The following is a 25248-nucleotide window of genomic DNA, read 5'->3' on the forward strand; positions in this document are numbered from 1 at the left end:
TTATATATTTTTGGGGGATATTTATTATAGCAAAAAGTAAAAAATATTGATTTTTTTTCAAAATTGTCGCTCTATTTTTGTTTATAGCGCAAAAAATAAAAACCGCAGAGGTGATCAAATACCACCAAAAGAAAGCTCTATTTGTGGGGAAAAAAGGACGCCAAATTTGTTTGGGGGCCACGTCGCACGACCGCGCAATTGTCAGTTAAATGCGACGCAGCGCCGAATCGCAAAAACTGGCCGGGTCCTTTAGCTGCCTAAAGGTCCGGGTCTTAAGTGGTTAAATAAAATGTGGCGTTTGTGTTGCTGTGCGATTCACATGTGATCCGGATGCAGTGGGATTTCAGCGCATTCGCCGGACCCCACCAAAGTCGGCAACTGCAGCGCGCTTTGAACGTGGGTTTCCCGCACCGTGTTCTGGTGTGACTGGGTCCTAAATATGGTGCCAGATTCACAGCAGAAATACGCCGGCGTATCTACTGATACGCCGGCGTATTTTCAAATTTGCCGCGTCGTATCTTGATTTGGAATCCTCAAACCAAGATACGACGGCTTTTGCCATAGATCCGACAGGCGTACGGCTTCGGATCGTAGGTGTAATTCTCCGGCGGCCGCTGGGTGGAGTTTGCGTCGTTTTCCTGCGTCGGGTATGCAAATTAGCTGTTTACGGCGATCCACGAAGGTACGCACGTTCGTCGCATTCTCTTACGTCGTCGCTAGTCGGCTTTTCCCGTCGTAAAGTTACGAGTGCTTTGTAGATGGTGTAAAATTAGACCATCCATGTTAAAGTATGGCCGTCGTTCCCGCGTCAAATTTTTTATTTTTTTGCGTAAGACGTCCGGGAATACGAAAGTACGTTACGCACGTCGCCGTTCAAAAAAACACGTCGGGGCGCCGTAATTTTGCGCAAAGCGCGGCGGGAAATTTCCTAACGGAGCATGCGCAGAACGTTCGGCGCGGGAACGCGCCTAATTTAAATGGTACACGCCCCATTTGAATTAGGCGGGCTTGCGCCGGACGGCTTTACGCTACGCGCCGCAAGTTTACACGCAAGTGCTTTGTGAATCGAGCACTTACGCCGAAAACTTGCGGCGGCGTAACGTAAATGAGATACGTTACGCCGCCGCGCAGCTACGTCAATCTGGCCCATGGTGTGCGGTTCCACTTTAAGTCGCCATCGTGCCCGCTGTGAAAATTTCCAGCCCCCTGGATCCGGCGCCCTCCATCCATCATCTTCGGCTGAGCCAGGCTGTCCGGCAGGAAAACCTTTTCGCTGGGCGACAGCAGTAAATATGATTTAGGGTTGTCGGGGAGGAGGGAGGTTGTCACCGGCGGAGTATTAATGCCAGGCTGTAAATATATTCTGTAATAGAAAACTTCAGCGCAAACTGTGGAGGTCACAGAGGGCCGGCTGACTGATACTGTATATTCTCTGCTTTATGGGGGATCTCAATCCAGCTGCAGCCGCCCTTGTCCTGACAGCGGGGGATGGATGAGGTGAAGGTGGCTGGAAGCCTCACAGAGAAGACATCCCATAGTTTCCATTATTACAAGACTTTTCCTTATTTTTGCTACACAGTTTTTGTTTCATTGTGGCGTTTTCTATCCAGATTTCTAGGGGCTCCCTCTAGTGGCCATCTCTAGGTCAGGCAGTGCAGCCTGTATCCCTCGAAGAGGAAATTTCGCACCGCCGCGTGTGATTCGCACAGGACATTGTGTATGGCTCAAATCGCATCCGCGCCAAAATGGCGCAGGATCTTTACTTTTATTTCACCCGTGTGATGCAATTCTGACAATCGCACTGCGTTTTGCGATCTGTTTTGGGCGGTGCGTCCATAAGGGGCCCATGGGCGCCGCCCCCTCTCTCCTGGCACCGCTTTATCACCATAAATAGATTAATCTATCTATAGTCGCCGCTGACACCCCCTATTCAGGTGTCCTGCCCCTTTTCGGGCGCCGGGCGCCTGAATTCCAGCGGCGGAGGTGTTTTTTTGGAAACACCCGATTAGAGCCGTAGGCTCGAATAGGCATCCAAAAAGGCGAATAGCGGGCGCCATGCTGGGCGCTCGCTGTTCACTCCGCGTTGTGTTAGGACAGCGAAGGAATTCGCTTTGCTAACACTGAACCGCCTCTCAGCCAATCAGGTGCTCAGGTCTGTTACCTGTCACATGATTGGCCGAAACAACGGGCGCTGTAATTGGACGCCTGATAGAGAGGACGGGAGAAGACGTCGAGGAGCGCGGAGGACACCGCCGTGACCCGCTGCGAGACAGGTAAGTGCCGGGCGATGCACACTGGCAGCATTTGATGGGGCACAAAAGCGGCAATTGATGGGCACACTGGTAGCAATTGATGGGGCACAGTAGCTGCAATTGATGGGCACACTGGCAGCATTTGATGGGGCGCAGTAGCGGCAAATAATGGACACAGTAGCGGCAATTGATGGGCACAGTGTCAGCAATTGATGGGCACAGTGTCAGCAATTGATGGGCACAGTAGCGGCAATTAATGGGCACACTGGCAGTAATTGATGGGGCGCAGTAGCGGCAATTGATGGGCACAGTGTCAGTAATTGATGGGCATAGTAGCGGCAATTGATGGGTACACTGGCAGCATTTGATGGGTACAGTAACTGCATTTGATTGCACAGTGGCGGCAATTTATGGGCACAGTAGCGGAAATTGATGGGCACAGTAGCGGCAATTGATGGGCACACTGGCAGCATTTGATGGGTACAGTAACTGCATTTGATTGCACAGTGGCGGCAATTTATGGGCACAGTAGCGGAAATTGATGGGCACAGTAGCGGCAATTGATGGGCACACTGGCAGCATTTGATGGGTACAGTAACTGCATTTGATTGCACAGTGGCGGCAATTGATGGGCACAGTAGCGGCAATTGATGGGCACAGTAGCGGCAATTGATGGGCACACTGGCAGCATTTGATGGGGCACAGTAGCTGCAATTGATGGACACAGTAGCGGCAATTGATGGGCACACTGGCAGCCTTTGATGGGGTGCAGTAGCAGCAATTGATGGACACAGTAGCAGCAATTAATGGGCACACTGGCAGTAATTGATGGGGCACAGTAGCTGAAATTGATGGGCACAGTAGCGGCAATTGATGGACACAGTAGAGGCAATTGATAAGCACAGTGTCAGTAATTGATGGGGCACAATGACAGCATTTAATGGGGCACAGTAGCTGCAATTGATGGGCACACTGGCAGTAATTGATGGGGCACAGTGTCAGCAATTGATGGGCACAGTAGCAGCAATTGATAGGCACACTGGCAGCAATAGAAGGGTACAGTAGCTGCATTTGATGGCACAGTGGCGGCAATTTATGGGCACAGTTCGATGTTTTTTTTTCCGGTTTGTTTGCACCCCCCTAAAAATGTTGAGCACCAGCAGCCACTGGTTTTGGGGTGTCATTAATGTAACCTTGACAAGCGCAGCAGATGGCACGGACGCGGTGCGATTGCAATGCGGTGCGATGAGATGCGGGGAAATGCCGCGAATCTCGTGCTTTTCCTGGATCTCCTCAGTGGGGCTCCAGCTGAAGCTCAATCTGCTTGTATTTTCCCTTCTGTGCCCCCCCTCCCCCCTTCATCAATATGCTAATTAAATGTTTCCATTTTCATCGCATTCCTTATTTTGGATCACTGGGTCTCTATCAGGGCCGTAGATAAAGGGAAGAACTAACAGCTGATCATTGTAAGCACCCCTGTCAGTGGTAAATGGTTTGTCTCTTCCATGTAAACGTATACATCTGTAGGAGAGCTTGTGCTTTTGAAAAAAACAACAGACTTCCTGGCTGTATCACTCGATGGAAATAGAAGAACGAAAGCCTGAAAGAGGAAAGGAATGCAGCCGTCACTTCGATTGGCAAATTGTAATACGACAAATGTTTGTTTTGGGGTTTAATATCACTTTATGTATTTGTAATCCTTATGCTGCTAGCAATAGATAGGAGGGGTCCCTCTCACATCAGAGTCCTGCGCTACATTAGAGTCCTGCGCTACATTAGAGTCCCCTTACAGAGTCCCCATCAGAGCCCCCTTACAGAGTCCCCATCAAAGCCCCCTTACAGAGTCCCCATCAGAGCGCCCATCAAATCCCCCTTACCGAGCCCCCTTACAAACAGAGTCCCCCTTACAGAGTGCCCATCAGAGCCCCCTTACAGAGTGCCCATCAGAGCCCCTTTACAGAGTCCCCATCAGAGCCCCCTTACAGAGTCCCCATCAGAGCCCCCCTACAGAGTCCTCATCAGAGCCCCCTTACAGAGTCCCCATCAGAGCCCCCTTACAGAGTCCCCATCAAAGCCCCCTTACAGAGTCCCCATCAAAGCCCCCTTACAGAGTCCTCATCAGAGCGCCCATCAAATCCCCCTTACAGAGTCCCCTTACCGAGCCCCCTTACAAACAGAGTCCCCATCAGAGCCCCCTTACAAACAGAGTCCCCATCAGAGCCCCCTTATAGACAGAGTCCCCGTCAGAGCCCCCTTACAGAGTCCCCATCAGAGCCCCCTTACAGAGTGCCCATCAGAGCCCCCTTACAGAGTGCCCATCAGAGCCCCCTTACAGAGTGCCCATCAGAGCCCCCTTACAGAGTGCCCATCAGAGCCCCCTTACAGAGTCCCAATCACAGCCCCCTTACAGAGTCCCCATCAGAGCCCCCTTACAGAGTCCCCATCAGAGCCCCCTTACAGAGTCCCCATCAGAGCGCCCATCAAATCCCCCTTACAAACAGAGTGCCCATCAGAGCCCCCTTACAGAGTGCCCATCAGAGCCCCCTTACAGAGCGCCCATCAAAGCCCCCTTACAGAGTCCCCTTACCGAGCCCCCTTACAGACAGAGTCCCCATCAGAGCCCCCTTATAGACAGAGTCCCCATGAGAGCCCCCTTATAGAGTCCCCATCAGAGCCCCCTTACAGACAGAGTCCCCATCAGAGCCCTCTTATTTTAAAGGGCTAGATACAATCTTGCAGTGGGCCATAGTTTGGAGACCAATGCTCTATCACAAGATATTTTTTCCGGTTGGTAAATCAGGAGCAGTTGAATTTGGAAGTTGTCCATGAATTCCTCTCTACAATATAATATATATCGGGGAAACTATTATGGAATTCAGTTCAGGATTAAATATTTCTATTTTCCATCGCAGCACCACTGAGGTTTCCAAAAATCACACCTGAGAGATCTGCAGGACATTCAATTCCAAAGGCACTTTCTTTTTTATTTTATATAATCTGTATTATGTAGCCACAAACTTTGCAGCATTTTACTCCTGAGGCACCAGTGCCATCTAGTGGATAAATAGAATAATACATGCATGCCATACTACCCAACAGACTGTGGAGAACTTTCATTTGTACTTATTGAGGCCGGGTTCACACCATTGCGAATTGGATGTGAGATCATTGCATCCAATTCGCAATAGCAAGAGATTTTGACCGGCTCTCTATGGAGCCGGTTCCCATATCTCCACTGCGGCTCCGGCGCGTTTTGCACAATAAAACTGTGCGTCTTTTGGTTCGTTTCAGGTCTGAGTTCAGCCTGAAAGTCGCGCTAAATCAGACCTGAAACGGTAAACCAGGACACACCAGACACCCCCCCCCCCCCAAGAGCCTTAAGGCTAGTGCTGGTGGATAAAGTATTAAACCCGCCGTCCGTAAGCTTCCAGAGTGGGGGGTTGGTGAGTGCTTTGGGGCCGCTGGAGGACAGACCACCAATAACAAGCCTTGGAGGGAATGTTGAACTCAGGGGGTCCTTAGGGGGTTTATTGCTACACAAAGAATAATTCCGTCAGTTCCTGGCAAAGAGGTGCGGACAGTCTGCTGATCCCAGCACTGTCATGTGCTCACCCTTTAGGGCCAATCATACCTGTATATGTATTTGGAAGGGGTGTATACAGCGCCCCAAAGATGCTGCTTGCAGGACTTTTTCTTTTTGCCAGGAGGTGGCGCTATTCTAACTGTCCCTAGTACACGGCGAGGTGGAAAGGGATGGCGGTGGCAGATGCAGAACCTGCTGGCGTAGAGGTGAAAGCCTTCTGATCGGGACGGAGAAACATGCGGCCGAAGCTGATGGGTCGGGTCCCTGGCCTTGATTTGATGCAGTTCCTAACCTTGTCAGTTTCTCGAGAGGGAACGTCGACCCCACCCTACTGTTAAGGGGGAGTCGTACCATAGGCTAGTACCTCCCGAGTATAATTAGGTAGGGAGCGAAAGAGGCGACGGGGAGAGCTTGCTGATTGAACGGGCTTCTCTCCCTGAGCTTCCGAAGCTCTCGTTCCTTCTTGGTAGGGAAGGGGGCTGTGACTGTCCGGGATGTTGGTCAGGGTTGTGAGAAAAGCCTATGGTGAATGTGCCCCTGGAGTGGCAGTTCAAGGGTGCCATACTTGCACTAGTGTTTTACCGGCACTTTTGCTTTTTGGCACCGTGGTCACTTCACCATATCACACTTTTTTTTTTTACACCTGCCTCTAGGGCCGGGCCTTTTGGTCGGGACCAGAGGAATTGTTGTTTCCTGGCCGGAGGGCTGGCCATGGTATTGCACGATGGTCACTTTCACTCTCCCTAGTCTTTATTCTCCCCCACTTTCTTTTATTTACCCCCGTGTTTGTCACTTTTATGTATTTTTTTTGTTTGGTGTTACGTTTTGTCACAGTGTTATCAGTAGGGTGCCGGTCCTCGGGCCAGCCCTGAACGTCTTGGGAGTGGGTGGACATGGCCTTCTGGCTTAGTTCGCCTGCTCTAATGGGGTCTTCCCCACCTAGTACTTGGGTGGGTTCTGTTTCGGCAAAACCTCCAAAGAATGGGGTCCGTGAAGGCTTCGGCTGCACGGACCATGTGAAGTACCTCAGTCCCCGTCTGGAACCTAACGCCCCCGGGGGATCAGGGTCAGGTCCTTCTTTATGGAGGATAGATGTAGCACATTTTTGTTTCACTCTTGATATGTGTGCACATTTTGGCATTAGGTGGAGTTTTTGGGTGTGCTTTGCATGCCATAGGCTTTTTAAAAAAAAAAGTATTCACTCACCATGGGCTTGTACTGGCTTTGTTTTTGAGGCTATGCCCCCTTGGTGCCCCCCTTTAACCCTCCACTCCAGGAGACATCGGTTTATGGCTATTGTCCTTGTGAAGAACTCTTAAAAGATAAGTTCCCTAAAAGCCCACATCTGCAATGGACTTTGAGACTTGTATTTATTCACACAGAGCTCTGTGTATGAATGACGCGGCCATGTGGGCGGAGCCCCGGACGGCTACGCTGATTTAAAAAAAGAAAGTCACACTTGTTCTTGCTCTATAGAACCTTTTAGGCCCCTTTCACACCTGCGGACTGTAGGGTGACCACGTGTCCCGGATTGCCGACAGTTCCGCATTTTGCAGGTCTGTCCCGGGCACATTCATTCCAGGACAAAACAGTGTCCCGGAATGAAATTGACACAGCCACCCCCCGTGCCAATCTGATGCCCTCAAAAAAGACCACATCACCGCTTTACTCACTGACAGTACTTGTCCTGGCCGGGAATGCCTGGAGGAGCACAATCCCCGCCCCCTGTGTGTGATTGGAGAAATCAAACCCCACCTCTTGTGTCCAATCACTGTGCTGTAATTCATTACAGCACAAGCCGATTTTTGGGAAGGGAGGGTGTCCCTGAATGGTAGTTTGGAAATGTGGTCACCCTAGCAGACCGTATGTCCGCTTTTTCATCTATCCGTTTATGGATGAAAAAGGGACGTACGTGTATCCTATATATAAGCAAGGAGTGTTAAAGAAGTCTGATAAAATGTGGAAACCCTTGTGGGAGGCAACGTGGATTGACATGTGAAGGTTAATAGAGCAGAATGGCAATCTAATGCTGAGATGTGATGCAATAGAAATTTGATTAAGACGAATGAGATGGGGAAGGATGGATGGTGAAGAGTAAATGTAGCGATTGGAAAATAACTTATGCCGCGTACACACACACGACCATTTTTAATGGTCTAGAAAAAAACATTAAAATAAATGTAATTATTCACATCGCGAAAAACGGTCGTGTGTACGCAGCATTAGACTCAAGGGAACACTTGACAAGATTACCCCATGTTGCCAATCAACACCCGGGGAAACATCCATAAGTACACTTCATTTACCCCGTTATTTATACCTGTACAATTTGAGGGGATGTATGAATTGCTGCATTGTAAAAGAAATACTTGAAGAAATGAATTAAAAAAAAGCCTAGGGTGTTCATCTGCATGCCTCACTGTGCCCATGCCTAGACTTACGTTTAACATGGGAGTATATAGAAGGGGTGCCCATTTTGGGGGGGGGGGGGGGGGACAGTGCTACTCGGCCATAGGTCCCCCAGACAACAAACTGCACACTTGTAGAGGAAGAGTGGGGCTACATGTGTGCCAAATTTGGGGTCCAGGGGACCTACGGCCGTTACCAGGTTCCCCAAAGTCCAGAGATCAGGCGCAAAAAGGTGACTCGAGTGTAAGCCGAGGGGGGGCATTTTCAGCACCAAAAAAACTCAGCCTGTGTGTGTGTGTATGTGTATGTGTATGTGTATGTGTATGTGTATGTGTATGTGTATGTGTATGTGTATGTGTATGTGTATATATATATATATATATATATATATATATATATATATATATATATATATATATATATATATATATATATATATATATATATACACACACACATACACTTTTTTTTTTAAAGTGTTCTTACTTTACAGCATTTCCCCACATCTGCCTAAAACTTTTGAACTGTACATGTTAGAGATGAGAAACCAAAAGCACTGCAACTCAAAGAACTCATTAAGGATACACAATTGACACTTGTGGTTTTCAATAGTTTTATTGAAAAAAAATGATAATACCAACAGCTCTGCTTCAACTCTGTACAGAAGCGATAACCGGCGGGATGAGTCAAGTCTTCTAGAAGACTTTTATAGGTGCCCTTTTTGAACTCATGCTCATAATTAGGCAAAATTAAAATATTTTTCTGAAATGAAACAAAAAAAAAAAAAAAATAATAATTAAGTCCTTGCACAGTCCACAATTCTAAAAAATGGCCCAAAACTGATGGAAAAAAAGAAAAAAAGAAAAAAAAGGGGGGGCATTTGGTGAATGGACACCAACCGGGTGACACGCCTGACCATCTCTGAAGTCCTTGGACTATGATCTTTTAAACAGTTGTTCCAAGTCACGTGATCGGCGCACATCCTGCTCCGAGGACTGGCCATGTGGAGGGATGATCTTTTGTTTTAGAAGAGCAGAGCGCCCATGCTTCCCACTTCGCTCTGCTCTTTGACGAAGATCTCAAAGTATTGGTAGATGATGGTGACGGCCAGCAATATTCCCGTACCCGAGCCGATGGCACCCAAGAAGTCTGCCAAGACAGAGAGGGCGCCGATACAGAGACCACCGAACGCAGCAGCTGTCGGGATGTACCTAAAGAAGAAAAACATAAAAGTTGGTTAAAATGAATGCAGACTGCAAATATCTTCCCTCAAAGCTCTGTTTTTTATAACTGGAAGTGAAACCTTCAATTGACACTAGTCTAAATGAAAACACTGCCATCATTTCTAAAGACACAGCTGCTTAAAGCTTCCCCTATTTCTTTTCAGTCTGAAAATGGAACCTGCCCACTGGTTTAGACCATGGGTCCTCAAACTACGGCCCTCCAGTTCAGGAACTACAATTCCCATCATGCCGAGTCATGTCTGCGAATGTCAGCGGGAGGGCTGTAGTTTGAGGACCCATGGTTTAGACAGCCTGAGCAATTTATTGTGTACAAATTTCCTTTACAACCCCCTTTAAGCTATTTAGTACAAAAACGTAATTATACTATTATTTATAGCTGACTGAATGATCTTTAGCATTCACACACATTTTAAGTAATCAATTGACAGTTACAACAGAGGAAAACTGACAGCTAAGCTTACGCTTTGCTGACTCACCTGTTGAGTTCATGCACCATGGAGGTCTCCCTGTGTCCTCTCATCACCATCTGCTGCTCTTTAAGCTGCTTTGCAACCTGTAGACAAAAAAATAAATAAAATATATAAAAGAGTTCATACGCTCTGATCTTACAGCAACAGCACGAATGGCAAGCTCCCGGGTTACAAACTTACATCTTTAGCAGAGGAACCAGACACTTCAATCCATGTCTTGGAGAAGAAGGCGCAGGAGCCCAACATGAAGACTATATAAATGACCGCATGGACAGGATCATCTAGTACCGAACCAAACGACTCCGGCGGCGAGAGGAAGTAACAGAGGCCGCCTACAGGGTACGCCCTAGCCGGACCACCAGTAGAGGTATCCTAGGAGATACAAGATGAAGAGGCCCATTACTAAGTTTTCTTGTTAGATGACCAGCAAACTTTAAACAGCATACATCAGATAAAAATGCAAAATTTGTCGATAGAAGCTTTTTGCAACTGAATGTATGAGATTAGTGACTGTATACAAGATACAATTAAAAAAAATAAACACATTTGGAAATCTCTAAATACAACAGGTTTAGAATTAGCTCCGAGCTTCCCTAAAAGTGACCCTTGCTGCCCAAATCTTTGTCCATCATTCTAAATCCCTTTGTTGAAAAGCTTTGCTAAAATAAAATTGCAGCATTTAAAAAAAAAAGCCACTAACTGACCAGCTCCCCGCTTTGCTGATCTTCACTGGTTCTGCATACTAAAGTTTTGCATGAAGTGAAAAAATTAAATAAAAAAACCTTCCACCTTTAGAACCACTTTAAAAAGGGAAAGTGGGGGTCAGTTCTGAAGACATGAAGTTGCAGATGTCCCTCATATGGTTATAAATCATAAAGCTTGACTTGCACGGGCTTCCTCCACCAAAATGCTGCTTTTACAGATCGCACTATTTGCACAAACATAGGGCACTGTTACTATCATAGTTGGTTACAGGATACTCACAGACCACGTGCCCAGGAGGTTGACAAGTAGGTTCCCGCTGAATCGGGCAGACAGCATCTGAGAGATGACGTACAGATTGGAAACCAGAGCCGACTGCAGGATGATGGGGATGTTGGAGGTGTAGAAGAGCTTAATGGGGTAAGTATTGTACTGACCACGGTAGCGGGCAGATTTAATGGGCAGGTCCACTCTGAAGCCCTGCAAGGAGACAAAATAGGTTAAAAAACTATACAATCAGATTAACAGAAAAAAGACGTTTGTGATTTAGGTTTATCCTAAAGGATGGGTTAAAGATCCTGTGCTTATAAAGACTGCAGGCAAATACTCTGTACACACCTGGAAGTATATAACCACAGCGAAGACAAAGATGGTGGCAATGAGGTTCATGAGGTTGGGCAGGTTCTGGCGGTAGAAAGCCTCCCGGAGAGCGCGGACTTTATCGGTACGAGTGGCGAGCAGGTGGAAAAGAGCGATGATGGCTCCCTCAAACTCTGTGCCTGTTAACAAACAAATAATATTTAAATAACAGGGAACACACTGGAAATATGTTGACCCATCTTAAGTCTAAAGCGTCCTTCAGGTTTAAATGATTAATTTATAATATAGATGTCTTTTATTACATATATATTAAAAAAAAAACAAAAAAAAAAAACGCAATCTATATCCTTGCTGCACAATTCCCATTACAATTATAGGAGAAACCATGGAGTATACAGCTTTCAATCAATCTACAGACCGGCTAAGAAGAGCAATAAAGTTTGGTAAAAACTTTAAATATTCAATACAAAATTATAACCTTATAGGACTCAACTATACTTTATTAATAAACATGAACACGCTGATAAAGGCAATCTGCATAACGACAATCAGAATCACATATAGAGCTAAAAAGAAAAATTAGCTATGTATTATACCTCTGCCAGTGTTTACTGTAGTCGGGCTGAAGGCCTTCCATACGATGGTCTCACAGATGTTGGTAGCAATAAAGAGGGAGATTCCAGAGCCTAAACCATAACCCTTCTGTAGCAGCTCATCCAGGAGCAGAACAATGAGACCGGCAACAAAGAGCTGGAAATAAATATAGAAATTGTATAAACTGCATAGAGGATGAAAAGAATTCAAGTCCTCAGAAATGGCAGATGGCTTACCTGTATAGTGATGAGAAGACAGATGCCAGCACCCATCTCTGAAGGATCTCCGTACATTCCTGTCATGACATAGACGATGGCTTGACCAATTGTGATGATCATACCGAACACTACAAAAAAAAAGGCGATAGTTAAATCTTGCACATTTTAGAGAAGAAAAATAAAATAAAAAAAGAAGTGTAAAATTTAAAGTTTGGACTGGAGAGCGGAGCTGCATACTGAAGGTTACCATAGAATGCATGTGAAATCAGGCAGGAATAATTGTTAAGGGGCTGCTGGGACCTAAACAACCACCATACAGAACAAATCAGTCAGTCCCCAGAATGGCTGCTTTTAAATTTGGTTTGGACTTCTTACAGCGGTCATCTTTGGACATTGAACAGAGCTCCACCCAGAAGGAAAAGCTCCGCTTGTCTGCCACCTCCCCCCCTTCGCTGTCACATTTTGCACCTGTTGAGGGGTTTCCTGGTTTTGACAGGTACCCGCTCCCACCTGAGTTCACCACGGCGAACTCTGCTGAAATTTTGGCCACCCTCCTCCTTCCCCCGCAGCTGGCAAACTTACAGAGTGCAACGCGATTGCGCAGTAGGGCACCAGCTGTGAAGCAGCAAGACTTCACTGCCAGTTTCCCTTAGCGAAGATGGTGGCGGCTAGTGGTGCAACGGATCACCACCCATCCGTGATCCGAACGGGTCACCCTGTTCGGATCGGCAACCAGCACGTGATCCACGGAGCTCTCCGCAGCCTCTGCCATAGGAAAGTCCCCGTCTTCAGCCTAGCTCCGGCCATCTTGGTACACCTGGCGGCAGCTGTCAGGGAGTGATGTTTCATTGCCGCCATCTTGCTCCACCCCACACTCCTGTACAGCAATGCTAGTGAAAAGGGGGCAAGCGGACATCTTGTTACACTCAGAGTTTTAGTTCTTTTCAACACAAAATGGAGCTTATATGGTTAAATTCAGTATTTGGAAATCCAATGGACTGTTTACATGTTAAATTTCAAAAGCAGCAGCAAACCCTACATGCTTGCTAATGGACAGAACACCTCCGATTGTCACATGTTAGTTAAATGTGAAAATCAGAGGTGTTCTTTCACATTAGCAACCATGTAAGGTCAGCAGGTTTGCTGCTGCTTTTAAAATTTAAAATGTAAACAGTCCATCAGATTTACATATACTGTATTTAAGCATATAAGCTCTCCGCTTTGTGTTGAAAATAACGGAAATCTAAAACTCTGGTGGGTGCAACAAGATTTGTCTTTTTTTTGCTGATCCAAAAAATGATCCGATGCGTGAGTTTTTTAAACCGCTGCACCGCTAGTGGCGGCAGCACCTGATAGCCGATTGAACAAAAATCGGCCCGCGATGAGGACACCACTGGATTCTGTGACAGTTAAGCGTCCTATTAAAAGTCAGAAGCTACATTATTTGTAGCTTCATGAAAAAAATTCTGAAGGATCCTGGAGTGCTGCTTTAATGGGTTGAGGGCAGCAAGTCACTGACCAGCACTGCTCTGTGAGAAAGAGGAAATTTAACCCTAATGTACACTTTATATAATCACGAAAACTGTAGAAAACTTGATCTGCCATCATAACTAGAGGTCGACCGATATGGGTTTTTCTCTGGCCGATGCCGATGCCGATATTTAGAAATCGGGGCAGCCGATGGCCGATATATGAGGCCGATTTTTGCGGCCGATATTTTGGGCCGATTTTTGGATTGGGATGCATTGTGGAGGAGGATGGATGGTGCTGGGCGTGGGTGGGAGATGCGTTGTGGAGGGGGAAAGATGGTGCTGGCTGTGCCTGGGGGATGCATTGTGGAGGGGGATGGCTGGATGTTGCTGGCCTTGGAGGGGGGATGCTTTGTGGAGGGGAAGAGATGGATGGTGCTGGCTGTGGATGGAGGGAGGGGGTGGATGGATGCAGCTGGCCGTGGGTGGGGGATGTATTGTGAAGGGGGATGGATGGAGCTGGCCGTGGGTGGGGGATGCATTGTGAAGATGGATGGAGCTGGCCGTGGGTGAGGGATGCATTGTAGAGGGGGGATGGATGGATGCAGCTGGCCGTGGGTGGGGGATGCATTGTGAAGGGGGATAGATGGATGGAGCGAGCTGGCCGTGGGTGGGGGATAAATTGTGAAGGGGGATGGATGGATGCAGCTGGCCGTGGGTGGGGGATGCATTGTGAAGGGGGGTGGATGGATGGAGCTGGCCATGGGTGGGGGATGTATTGTGAAGGGGGATGGATGGAGCTGGCCGTGGGTGGGGGATGCATTGTGAAGATGGATGGAGCTGGCCGTGGGTGAGGGATGCATTGTAGAGGGGGGATGGATGGATGCAGCTGGCCGTGGGTGGGGGATGCATTGTGAAGGGGGATAGATGGATGGAGCGAGCTGGCCGTGGGTGGGGGATAAATTGTGAAGGGGGATGGATGGATGCAGCTGGCCGTGGGTGGGGGATGCATTGTGAAGGGGGGTGGATGGATGGAGCTGGCCATGGGTGGGGGATGTATTGTGAAGGGGGATGGATGGAGCTGGCCGTGGGTGGGGGATGCATTGTGAAGATGGATGGAGCTGGCCGTGGGTGAGGGATGCATTGTAGAGGGGGGATGGATGGATGCAGCTGGCCGTGGGTGGGGGATGCATTGTGAAGGGGGATAGATGGATGGATGCAGCTGGCCGTGGGTGGGGGATGCATTGTGAAGGGGGGTGGATGGATGGAGCTGGCCGTTGGTGGGGGATGGATGGATGGAGCTGGCCGTGGGTGGGGGATGCATTGTGAAGGGGGATGGATGGATGGAGCGAGCTGGCCGTGGGTGGGGGATGTATTGTGAAGGGTGATGAATGGAGCTGGCTGTGGGTGGGGGATGTATTGTGAAGGGGGATGGATGGATGGAGCGAGCTGGCCGTGGGTGGGGGATGTATTGTGAAGGGGGATGGATGGATGGAGCTGGCCGTGGGTGGGGGATGCATTGTGAAGGGGGATGGATGGAGCGAGCTGGCCGTGGGTGGGGGATGTATTGTGAAGGGTGATGGATGGATGGATGGAGCTGGCCGTGGGTGGGGGATGCATTGTGAAGGGGGATGGATGGATGGAGCGAGCTGGCCGTGGGTGGGGGATGTATTGTGAAGGGTGATGGATGGATGGAGCTGGCCGTGGGTGGGGGATGCATTGTGAAGGGGGATGGATGGATGGAGCGAGCTGGCCGTGGGTGGGGGGATGTATTGTGAAGGGGGATGGATGGATGGAGCTGGCCGTGGGTGGGAGATGCTTTGTAGAGGGGGGTGGATGGATGGAGCTGGCCGTGGGTGGGGATGGATAAAATGAGTGTGTATACAGGAGAGGTGTGTGCTCTAACATGTACACACTGTTCCCTCCAGCACTGTCCATTGGATGACACCTGTGAGCTCCCACGTGAGTTGGAGTACAATCACTAGAGAGCCGAGGCACCTATCAGAGATAATAGGAATACTGTACATTACCCCAGTCTCCAGCAGCACGAGAAATGAATCCTTCAGCCACGCTGCTGGTAGCCTGCGCGCCGGCCCCGCCCCCCCTACCTCGACGGGCTGTAGCAGAAAGCAAACTTGTCACAAGCCCGAGCAGCTGCAGTAGTTGCTTGTCTGCGCGAAGAGATTACAAAAGCTTCCTGCATGCTGGGACGGTGGCGGGATTACTTAACATGGGCTCTAGGCTACGGCTGCCGTAGCCTAGAGCCCATGTTAAGTAATCCCGCCACCGTCCCAGCATGCAGGAAGCTTTTGTGATCTCTTCGCGCAGACAAGCAACTACTGCAGCTGCTCGGGCTTGTGACAAGTTTGCTTTCTGCTACAGCCCGTCGAGGTAGGGGGGGCGGGGCCGGCGCGCAGGCTACCAGCAGCGTGGCTGAAGGATTCATTTCTCGTGGAGCGGGGTTTAGCGCGGCAGCCGAAAATCGGCCGATTTTTTTACAATAATCGGCCGATGCCGATTTCTTAAAAACTGCCAAATATCGGCCGATATATCGGCCGACCGATATATCGGTCGACCTCTAATCATAACGCAACTCACATTTCTGTGCCCCATTGAACAACGCTCTGTCCTTTGGTGTGTCTCCCACTTCAATGATCTTGGCACCGGCCAGAAGCTGCATGATGAGACCAGAGGTGACAATTGGAGAAATACCGAGCTCCATCAAAGTACCTGAAAGCAAAGAGGAAAAGGGTCATCACAGAAATTGCAAACCAGGGAGGTCCTTTATCTTGTAACACCCTAAAGAACACAGGAGCAGTACGGTCAACACAGATGCAGCAGCCTGTATCTTCTTTAACATAAGGAAAACACTTTACCAAGCTCACATCTTGGCCCTGTTCACTCTATAGGATTTAAAAAAATGCTTACATAAGGTTTCCTGTCACTTTAAATCATTTTGTGGACCTGTCGCACCCAAAACAAAATAGCGTCAGTCTGAGGCGGAGGGGCAGGCTGATGACATCACAATCTTTGACTCAGAGGCGGTTTTGTATCCATTGATAGAAAACAAAGCCGTCAATGAATGGCTGAGCACAGCTCAGACCAACGCTATCTTGTTCCAGGTGTGAGACAGATAGATATATCTCTATCTATATTAGTAAGCAGCTGAGGCTACATACAGTTTATACAACAAGCCCAGTGGGTGCACAGCTTAGTGAAGGTAATGGTTTGGGCCAGCTTTGCCCACACTATTTAAAGTGACAGGAAACCTAGACATCAGCTTAAATGAGACAAAGTCACTGCCCACTCAGTGCAAAGCAATAGGGTCTCCATATAGTCCCTTTCCCTGGCATGTATACTTATCCAGGCAATCTCCTCTGCCATAGTGCCAGGGACCTCCCTAATGAAGCACATGACCTGGCTGACAGTTTGGGGCTGAGCAGCCAAGGCCTAAACGTTGGGGGGTGGGCTAGGTGCAGACACCATCCCTTTGCTCTTAACAAGCCAAGTATCACTTTAAAAATCACAATAGGATTAATGTACTAAAGACAAATAGACTGTACTTTACAAGTGTAGTTGCTCCAGAGCTTAGTAAATCAGGGGAAGCTATACGGACTTCCATCATCCAGTCATGTGTGAACAAAAACGCTGTTTTTTTTTTTTTTATTGCATGCGATTGGGTATTCTTTGTAAAGTGAAGCTTCACCTCATTTACTAAGCTCTGGAGGAACTGCACTTGCAGTGTGTATAGTCTAGTTGCCTTTAGTAAATCTACCGCAATGTGTGAAGGTGGCCCCTACAAAATACAGCGACCTCAAGACAGACAACAATTCTTAAACTGGGCAGTCCTTATTCCATTTAAAAACAGGAAAGGTTCTTGCTTTGTTCCCAGGGCAGATTGAGGAACGAAAATTAAAACTTGGTCGGCTGTCATGCACAGTGTTCACAAAACAGGTCCTCTACATACAAGGCGGCACTAAAAGATTACATTTGGTTCATGTCGGAGAATTATTAGTGAAGCTGCAATACCTCTGTTAGAAGCCAGGATAACTCTCATCCAGTAAAATGGATCTGCAGAGTCTGAAGACATAATACCAAAGAGGGGAATCTGGGAAAACAAAAATTATGCAGATTAGAAGCAGCAATCTCCACACAACAACCACCATTTCAGTAAAGATTTGTAAAATTAAAGGGCAAAAAAGACTTAATGGGTTGGCATTTTTTTTTACGTCAATTTTCATTATCTAAAAAGGAAATGGGTACAAACATCAGATTGTAGTAGTTCTCTCCCCCACTGCCACAATTCCCTGGCCATGCAGTGTTGGAGGGGCAGCTTCATCTATTGTATTTACATATTTATTTATTTTTTACACATGGTGACAGAACGTTCCCTGAGCTGTACATTTACCTTTTAACAACTTGTCTACAAAAGGTACATTCATAAATTCATAAGAGCCAGCAAAAGGCCTTTTGATAAAAGTGACTGAGCAGTTCTACAGCCACCCGATTACATTTACATGGCCCTCAAAGGGACGACGCCCCCCCTGCCTGCTGGTAGCACCTATGGTGGTTCCTGGGCTCTCCCATTCTAATAGGCAACATCCCCCCCCTGCTGGTAGCACCTATAGTGGTTCCTGGGCTCTCCCATTCTAATAGGTAACATCCCCCCCCCCCTGCTGGTAGCACCTATGGTGGTTCCTGGGCTCTCCCATTCTAATAGGTAACACCCCCCCCCCCCCCCTGCTGGTAGCACCTATGGTGGTTCCTGGGCTCTCCCATTCTAATAGGTAACACCCCCCCCCCCCCTGCTGGTAGCACCTATGGTGGTTCCTGGGCTCTCCCATTCCAATAGGCAACATCCCTATCCCCCCCCCCCCCCCCCCCTGCTGGTAGCACCTATGGTGGTTCCTGGGCTCTCCCATTCTAATAGGTAACATCCCCCCCAAAAGTATAATATGTTTGATTGCATGAAAATTCATAAAATGCATCCATGATAATGTGTAATTTGTACAGGGGGGAGGGGGGGGGGGAGACTGCCCCAGTAGACAAGAGGTTAAAGAATGATTGCATCACATGACTGTACACGATAAAAGGCATTTCATTCTTTCTAGAATCAGAATAGTGTTTCCTTTTAGCTTGCCAAAAATGATTAGTCCAGAGGAAATAATGCTTTTATTAGAAGTTCCTTCTGTACACTTACCTGACAGCATACTAAGAAGATGAAGAGTGTGATGGCTGTCCATAATACCTTTTCTTTAAATTGGATCTGTAAACAGAAAGTAGATGGAAATTATGTAAAGCAGACCTGCATTCCCAAAATGGGCTTTAATCCCCTGCAATACCCCACCATAAAAATGACACTTTAGTTTACATCATCTCTCTTGCCTAGCCAACTCCAGCAGCATCCTAGGATATTCTCATCACATATCCCAGGAGTCTGCACAGTGGCTCTTGGGCTAACCTGGTGGCACGTCATTAGGCACCGACTGGAAAAGACAGCCGGTGATCTGCCGATATGGTTCCGGCTATCGTGAAAGTTCCTGCGCAGGCGCAATCTGATCTGCTGATATGGTTCCGGCTAACGAGAAAGTTCCTTTAAGGACTGCGCAGGCGCAAACTTGCCGACGGAAATCTCCGAACCTCGGCCGGCATCCAGGGCGACGTGGATTTTGAGGAAAGTGGCCAGTCGGCCTCACTTTTGCTCGGACGGCTCGCTCCGCCTCCTGGCTCTTTTTTTAACATCCTCCAATCCACGGGGATGTTAAAGAATGAGCCTGAATGCCGGGCGAAGTTCGGAGTTTGCGCCTGCGCAGTCCTTGAAGGAACTTTGCCGTTAGGGGAACCTTAAAGCGGTTCTCCACCCTAAAGTGAAGTCCCGCTGATCGGAACCCCCCCCTCCGGTGTCACATTTGACACCTTTCAGGGGGGAGGGGGTGCAGATACCTGTCTAAAGACAGGTATTTGCACCCACTTCCGGCCCGGCATTCACGGGCAAAAGACAGGCATTGCGTCACATCCCGTGGCCCCCCCCCCCCCCCCCCCGTTGTGTGCTGGGAACACTCGGCTCCCAGCACACAGCGGGAGCCAATCGGCGGGCGCAGCGCGACTCGCGCATGCGCCGTAGGGAACCTGGCAGCGAAGCCGCAGCGCTTCACTTCCTGGTTCCCTCAGCGTGGATGGAGGGGGGAGCAGCAGGGTGACGAGCAATCGCTCGTGCTCTGCTGCGGACGCCGCTGGACTCCAGGACAGGTAAGTGTCCGTATATTAAAAGTCAGCAGCTGCAGTATTTGTAGCTGCTGGCTTTTAATATTTTTTTTGGGCGGAACATCCGCTTTAAGGACAAGTCACCGGCTCCCGATGACATAAGGAAAGGTTGTGGGGTGCAGGACCCAGACGATAGAGCAACTCTGGATTCATGTGCAGGTCTGTATGTTTTCTAAAGAAAACCCTATATAACAGGTTAGAGGGGGATGGAAAAAGCCCAGCAAGTAGGTTAGAGGGGAGTAATTGAAGTTCTTTAAAAAGAAGAATTCCTGGTATGGATATTTTTACATAGTTATACTGGTTTAGCTTGGAGCAATGTTAATATACATATACCATACCTGCCAGATCCCTCTGGGAAATTCATTGTAAAAATGCACAGAGAAAATGACACACATTCCGAACGGACAACAGCAGGGTAGCCGCTCGACACGGGACCCAGAAGTTAGTGGAGATCACTGGAGTAATAGTGTCCATACAGGGAGTGCCAGCTTCCAGGAGGAGCACACAGGTATCGAGTATGTATAGTTATATTGATCCGAAACGATGCCAAAAAAAATATCAATACCTGGAATTCTTATAGACATTTTACGCAGCTCTTTACATATATTGTATAGCAGGGATATGCAATTAGCGGACCTCCAGCTGTTGCCAAACTACAAGTCCCATGAGGCATAGCGAGACTGACAGCATCAAGCATGACACCCAGAGGCAGAGGCATGATGGGACTTGTAGTTTGGCAACAGCTGGAGGTCCTCTAATTGCATATCCATGCTGTATAGTCACATCACTCCCTGCTCTCAGGGAGCTTACAATCCAAGGTCTCCAACTCACATTCATACATACTAGAGCCAAATAACCTACCAGCATTTCTTTGGAGTGTGGGGGAAACCCACGCAGGCACAGGGAGAACATGCAAACTAAATGCAGGTAGTGCTGTGGTTGGGATTTGAACCAACGGCTCTAGTGCTGTCATGCGGAAGTGCTAACCACTTGGCCACTTTACCGTTATAAATACCAGTTTATCAACACAATGCTGTAGAGCAGGGGGCTCAAATTGGTGGCCCTCCAGCTTTTGCGGAACTACAAGTCCCATCATGCCTCTGCGAGTCATGCTTGTAACTGTCAGCCTTGCAATGCCTCAAGGGAATTGTAGTTCTGCAACAGCTGGAGGGCCACCAGTATGAGACCCCTGCTGCAGACAGAGCCAATATAAAGAAAAGCTGTAAAACAAATGGCATTAATACAGTATTCCTACATTGAGCAGGCCATAACAGAGGAGAAATGGCAGACAAGGATGGTAAAGGGCACATACCTTTCGTTCTGGCTTTTGGATTTCTGGCAAAATTGCACAGAAGGGTTTAATTACTTCAAGAAATTTGACTGCAAGAAAAAAAAAATATAGGGGTTAGATTAAAAGCATATAAAAAAGGTTCTACTGTATGCAAGTAATTTTTAACTAGTTTGGCATTATTACAACGAAAACCAGCAATGTACTTGAAATTGACCTTCATATTGTAATAGAGATGATAGAGAAATTCAATCTTATTTGCATACACAACTTTAATATTTGCTCATGGCAAACTACCAGATGATATACTGGTGTCCGAATCTGGCAATTCAGTCAAGTGGTGCAGCAAAACTGGTCTCCGAGGTGTGGGGTAAACCTGGATACGTTACCAAGGGGAACAGTCAATATTTTAAAGAATCCTGACAAATGACTGCAGGGTGAGACTTGAGCCCCACAGCTGCCACTGCTTCCTAGTGAACAGATACTCTAAAATTCTGTCATGTGACAATAAGGCCGCCTCCATTGTTATAGTATGACAGGTACATGTCATATAAAGGCATGATAGATTTTTTCATACTAGGATCCTGAGCAGCCCGAGGTCAAGTACAAGTATGTGCAATGTCTTTACCTGTACAACATGATCAGGGCTTAGGCGATTCAGCAATCCACAACGCTGACTCACAACATTGGTAGCACTGAGGATTGCTCCCTCAATAGGGAGTATGGGTAGTACTGAGGATTGCTCCCTCAATAGGGAGTATGGGTAGTACTGAGGATTGCTCCCTCAATAGGGAGTATGGGTAGTACTGAGGATTGCTCCCTCAATACCGGTAGGTAGTACTGAGCAACTCACACTACTAACCCATACCTCAGATTTTGGTCATTATGATGCCTTTCAGTCACATTTAAAAGGGGTTGTAAAGGTACAATTGTTTTCCCTAAATAGCTTCCTTTACCTTAGTGCAGTCCTCCTTCACTTACCTCATCCTTCCATTTTGCTTTTAAATGTCCTTATTTCTTCTGAGAAATCCTCACTTCCTGTTCTTCTGTCTGTAACTCCACACAGTAATGCGAGGCTTTCTCCCTGGTGTGGAGTGTCATGCTCGCCCCCTTCCTTGGACTACAGGAGAGTTAGGACGCCCACTAACACACAGCTCCTTTATCTGCAACGTAGAGAATGTCCCGACTCTCCTGTAGTCCAAGGGAGGTGGCGAGCACGACACTCCACACCAGGGAGAAAGCCTTGCATTACTGTGTGGAGTTACAGACAGAAGAACAGGAAGTGAGGATTTCTCAGAAGAAATAAGGACATTTAAAAGCAAAATGGAAGGATGAGGTAAGTGAAGGAGGACGGCACTAAGATAAAGGAAGATATTTAGGGAAACATTTTTTTACCTTTACAACCCCTTTAAACAAATCTATATTTCAAGTTTGGATATTTCTACAAATATAAATCCTCCTTGTCCGATTGTTAGACTTGGTGCAGGAACCTCACATTCTCAACACCTAACATGCCAACAACTGAAATTATCAGCTTTATATACAGCCAAGTAACATGATCAAATACGGTTACATCTGACTACTTCCTGTGTTACAGCAATTTAAATGTATCACATAAAGTATCCAATGTAGCAATCTTCCCAATTGGTCCTAAAGATGCTGAACACTCCTGACCTGAGGGAGGATTTGGGGTCCTTTTATACCAATGGATCCCGTGAGGATCCGTTCCTTTAAAGTGGAGGTTCACCCTAAAAACTAATTTTTAACATTAGAGCCAGCATACCAAGTACATTTACTTTTGGCAGGTCATTTTTTTTTTCTCTGTACATACCTTTATATCCTGATTTTGTCCAGGGCTTCCGCGTTCTGATGACTCCGGGACTGGGCGTTCCTATCCTTCGGTTTGATGATTGACGGCTTGTGAAACAGGTCCCCTGTCGCACAACGCGCGTCACCAGATTTCCGGAAATAGCTGAGCTGCGAGCTGGCACTATACGGCGCCTGCGCCCGCCATGTAGAGCTGACTACGCAGGCGCCGTATAGTGCCAATTCGCAGCGCAGCTATTTCCGGAAACCTGGCGACGTGCGTTGTGCGACAGGGGAACGTTTCACAAGCCGTCAATCATCGAACCGAAGGATAGGAACGCCCAGTCCCGCAGTCATCGGAACCCGGAAGCCCTTGACAAAATCAGGATATAAAGGTATGTACAGAAAAAAAAAAAATGACCTCCCGAAAATAAAATGTCCTTAGTATCATTAGTATGCTAGATCTAATTTAAAAAAAAATGTTTTTGGGTGAACCCCCGCTTTAATATCCGCTTGCTCAGCGGGGATCGCTCCGTTAATCCCCGATGATCCGGGAGATGACACAGACACACTGTGCATGGACCGCCCTGTCAGATCTCCGCTCTCCTATATGGGGGGGGGGGGGGGGGGGGGGGGGAATACGGACCTGTGTTCACCTGATCCAATAAGCAGACGAATGGAAAAATAGGATTTTCCACCGTCTGCAGAAACGGACCATAGCGGGGACTTATGAGATGAGATCTGCTGACACCCGCTATCACATAGGGATACATGTAGGTCTGTATTTCATCCAAAAACGGATGGATAAAATACGGACATACTGTGCGCATGTGTGAAAGGGCCCAAAGCCTTTGTGTTCACTGTAAACTAGGCCCCTACTCTATATAATATGGGTTTTCATGAACCTGCATCAAACATGAAGCAAGCAGATTTTATAGTGTGTAGTAAAAAGAGTCTCTGAGCATTGAGGTCTTTGTGTGTGTATTCATATTCCATAAAATGGAGCAGCTGCCATGGGTCTCGGAAGGTTAAAAAACAAACAAAAAAAAAAAACGGTTTTGTTTTGACAAAACATCTCATCTTTATAAACAAAGAAAGGTGCTACTACCCCAAGATAAAGAGGAGATCTGCCTAAAAAAAATAAAAATGTAAAGCCAGCCGCTACAAATACAGCAGCTGTTGACATTTAATAAATGGACACTTACCTGTCCAGGGTGCCCACGATGTCGGCAGCTGAAGCCGGTCAATCGCTCGGCTCTCCCCGCCGCCATCCTCTGTGAGCGAATCAGGAAGTGAAGCGTTGCGACTTCACTTCCCATTTCCCTACTGCGCATATGCAAGTCTCACTGCGTGTCCTAACTGGTCCCCAGTATCTTCTGGGACCTGTGTGTTTCCCAGAAGACAGTGGAGGGCTTGGGGACAGGAAGGGGTGTGACTCTTGTAGGGGTCTATGCCTGGAAGTGCATAGAACCGCTTTAATGAAACTCCCCCTGAGCTGTCAGGTGCGGTTGCTCAGCTGCCAACGTGATGAATAGATAAAGTACAATCCGCACCTCCATATATGCGCTTTAAATCAGTCCAAGTGTATTGTATCTTCATAAAAGAAGAAAGGACAGCAGAGGTAGACGCGTTTCAGCTGCAATGGCCTTATTCACAACCATGAACAAGGCCGTTGCGCCAGAAACACGTCTACCTCTGCTGTCCTTTCTTCTTTTATGAAGAAACAAAACATTTGGACCGATTTAAAGCGCATATATGGAGGTGCGGATTGTCCTTTATCTATTCATCACACGCTCATCTTCCTCTGAGTTTATGCCTCATCAAAAAGGTTGAAATAAAACGTCATCACTGCGCATCCATCTTCCAAGACTCCATCTTTTGGAACAAAAAAAAAAAAAATTCTATAGATACAAACCTACAGAGTGTGCAGGAAGCAGCACTTCTCAGGTCCATGCAGTCAGAGGATAACATCCCACCTCATGACAGTTGCAGCAGAATTATTTTCTCTTTTGAAAATTTCATGTAGTGATACTAAAGTAGCAGTTTCAAAATGTTACTTTGTATCACTACATTGAACAAGAATGTCTGTTCCAGGATTCCATATTCCAGGTGTGTGTTTTTTTCCTCTCATGACATTTAGGTCTTTATATAATGTGTATATACAGTATATATGTAATACACACCAAATATATGTGTAGTAAATTTGTATATCTGTGTAGGAGAAGATGGATAGATATCCCATCTGCTACACAGATATACAAATTTACTACACATATATTTGGTGTGTATTACATGTATACACATTATATTAAAGTGGAGGTTCACCCGAAAAGTTATTTACCCTTAGAT

General features: G+C 47.3%; 1 protein-coding gene across 1 annotated transcript in view; it reads right to left on the bottom strand.

The window, feature by feature from the left end:
* Positions 1-8843: 8843 nt before the first annotated feature.
* Positions 8844-25248, bottom strand: part of SEC61A1 (SEC61 translocon subunit alpha 1) — a 19279-nt gene continuing 2874 nt past the window's right edge. The window contains exons 2-12 of the mRNA XM_040358971.1: positions 21118-21185; positions 18742-18807; positions 17571-17649; positions 16140-16271; positions 12091-12200; positions 11857-12010; positions 11279-11439; positions 10943-11140; positions 10139-10330; positions 9965-10041; positions 8844-9455 (exon numbers count right to left, since the gene is read on the bottom strand). Of these exons, the coding sequence (XP_040214905.1) occupies positions 9269-9455; positions 9965-10041; positions 10139-10330; positions 10943-11140; positions 11279-11439; positions 11857-12010; positions 12091-12200; positions 16140-16271; positions 17571-17649; positions 18742-18807; positions 21118-21185 (1424 nt within the window). The 3' untranslated portion in view covers positions 8844-9268. The remainder of the gene's footprint in view (positions 9456-9964; positions 10042-10138; positions 10331-10942; positions 11141-11278; positions 11440-11856; positions 12011-12090; positions 12201-16139; positions 16272-17570; positions 17650-18741; positions 18808-21117; positions 21186-25248) is intronic.

Source organism: Rana temporaria, chromosome 7 (genome assembly GCF_905171775.1).
Source record: "Rana temporaria chromosome 7, aRanTem1.1, whole genome shotgun sequence".
In the NCBI taxonomy this organism is placed as follows: Eukaryota; Metazoa; Chordata; class Amphibia; order Anura; family Ranidae; genus Rana; species Rana temporaria.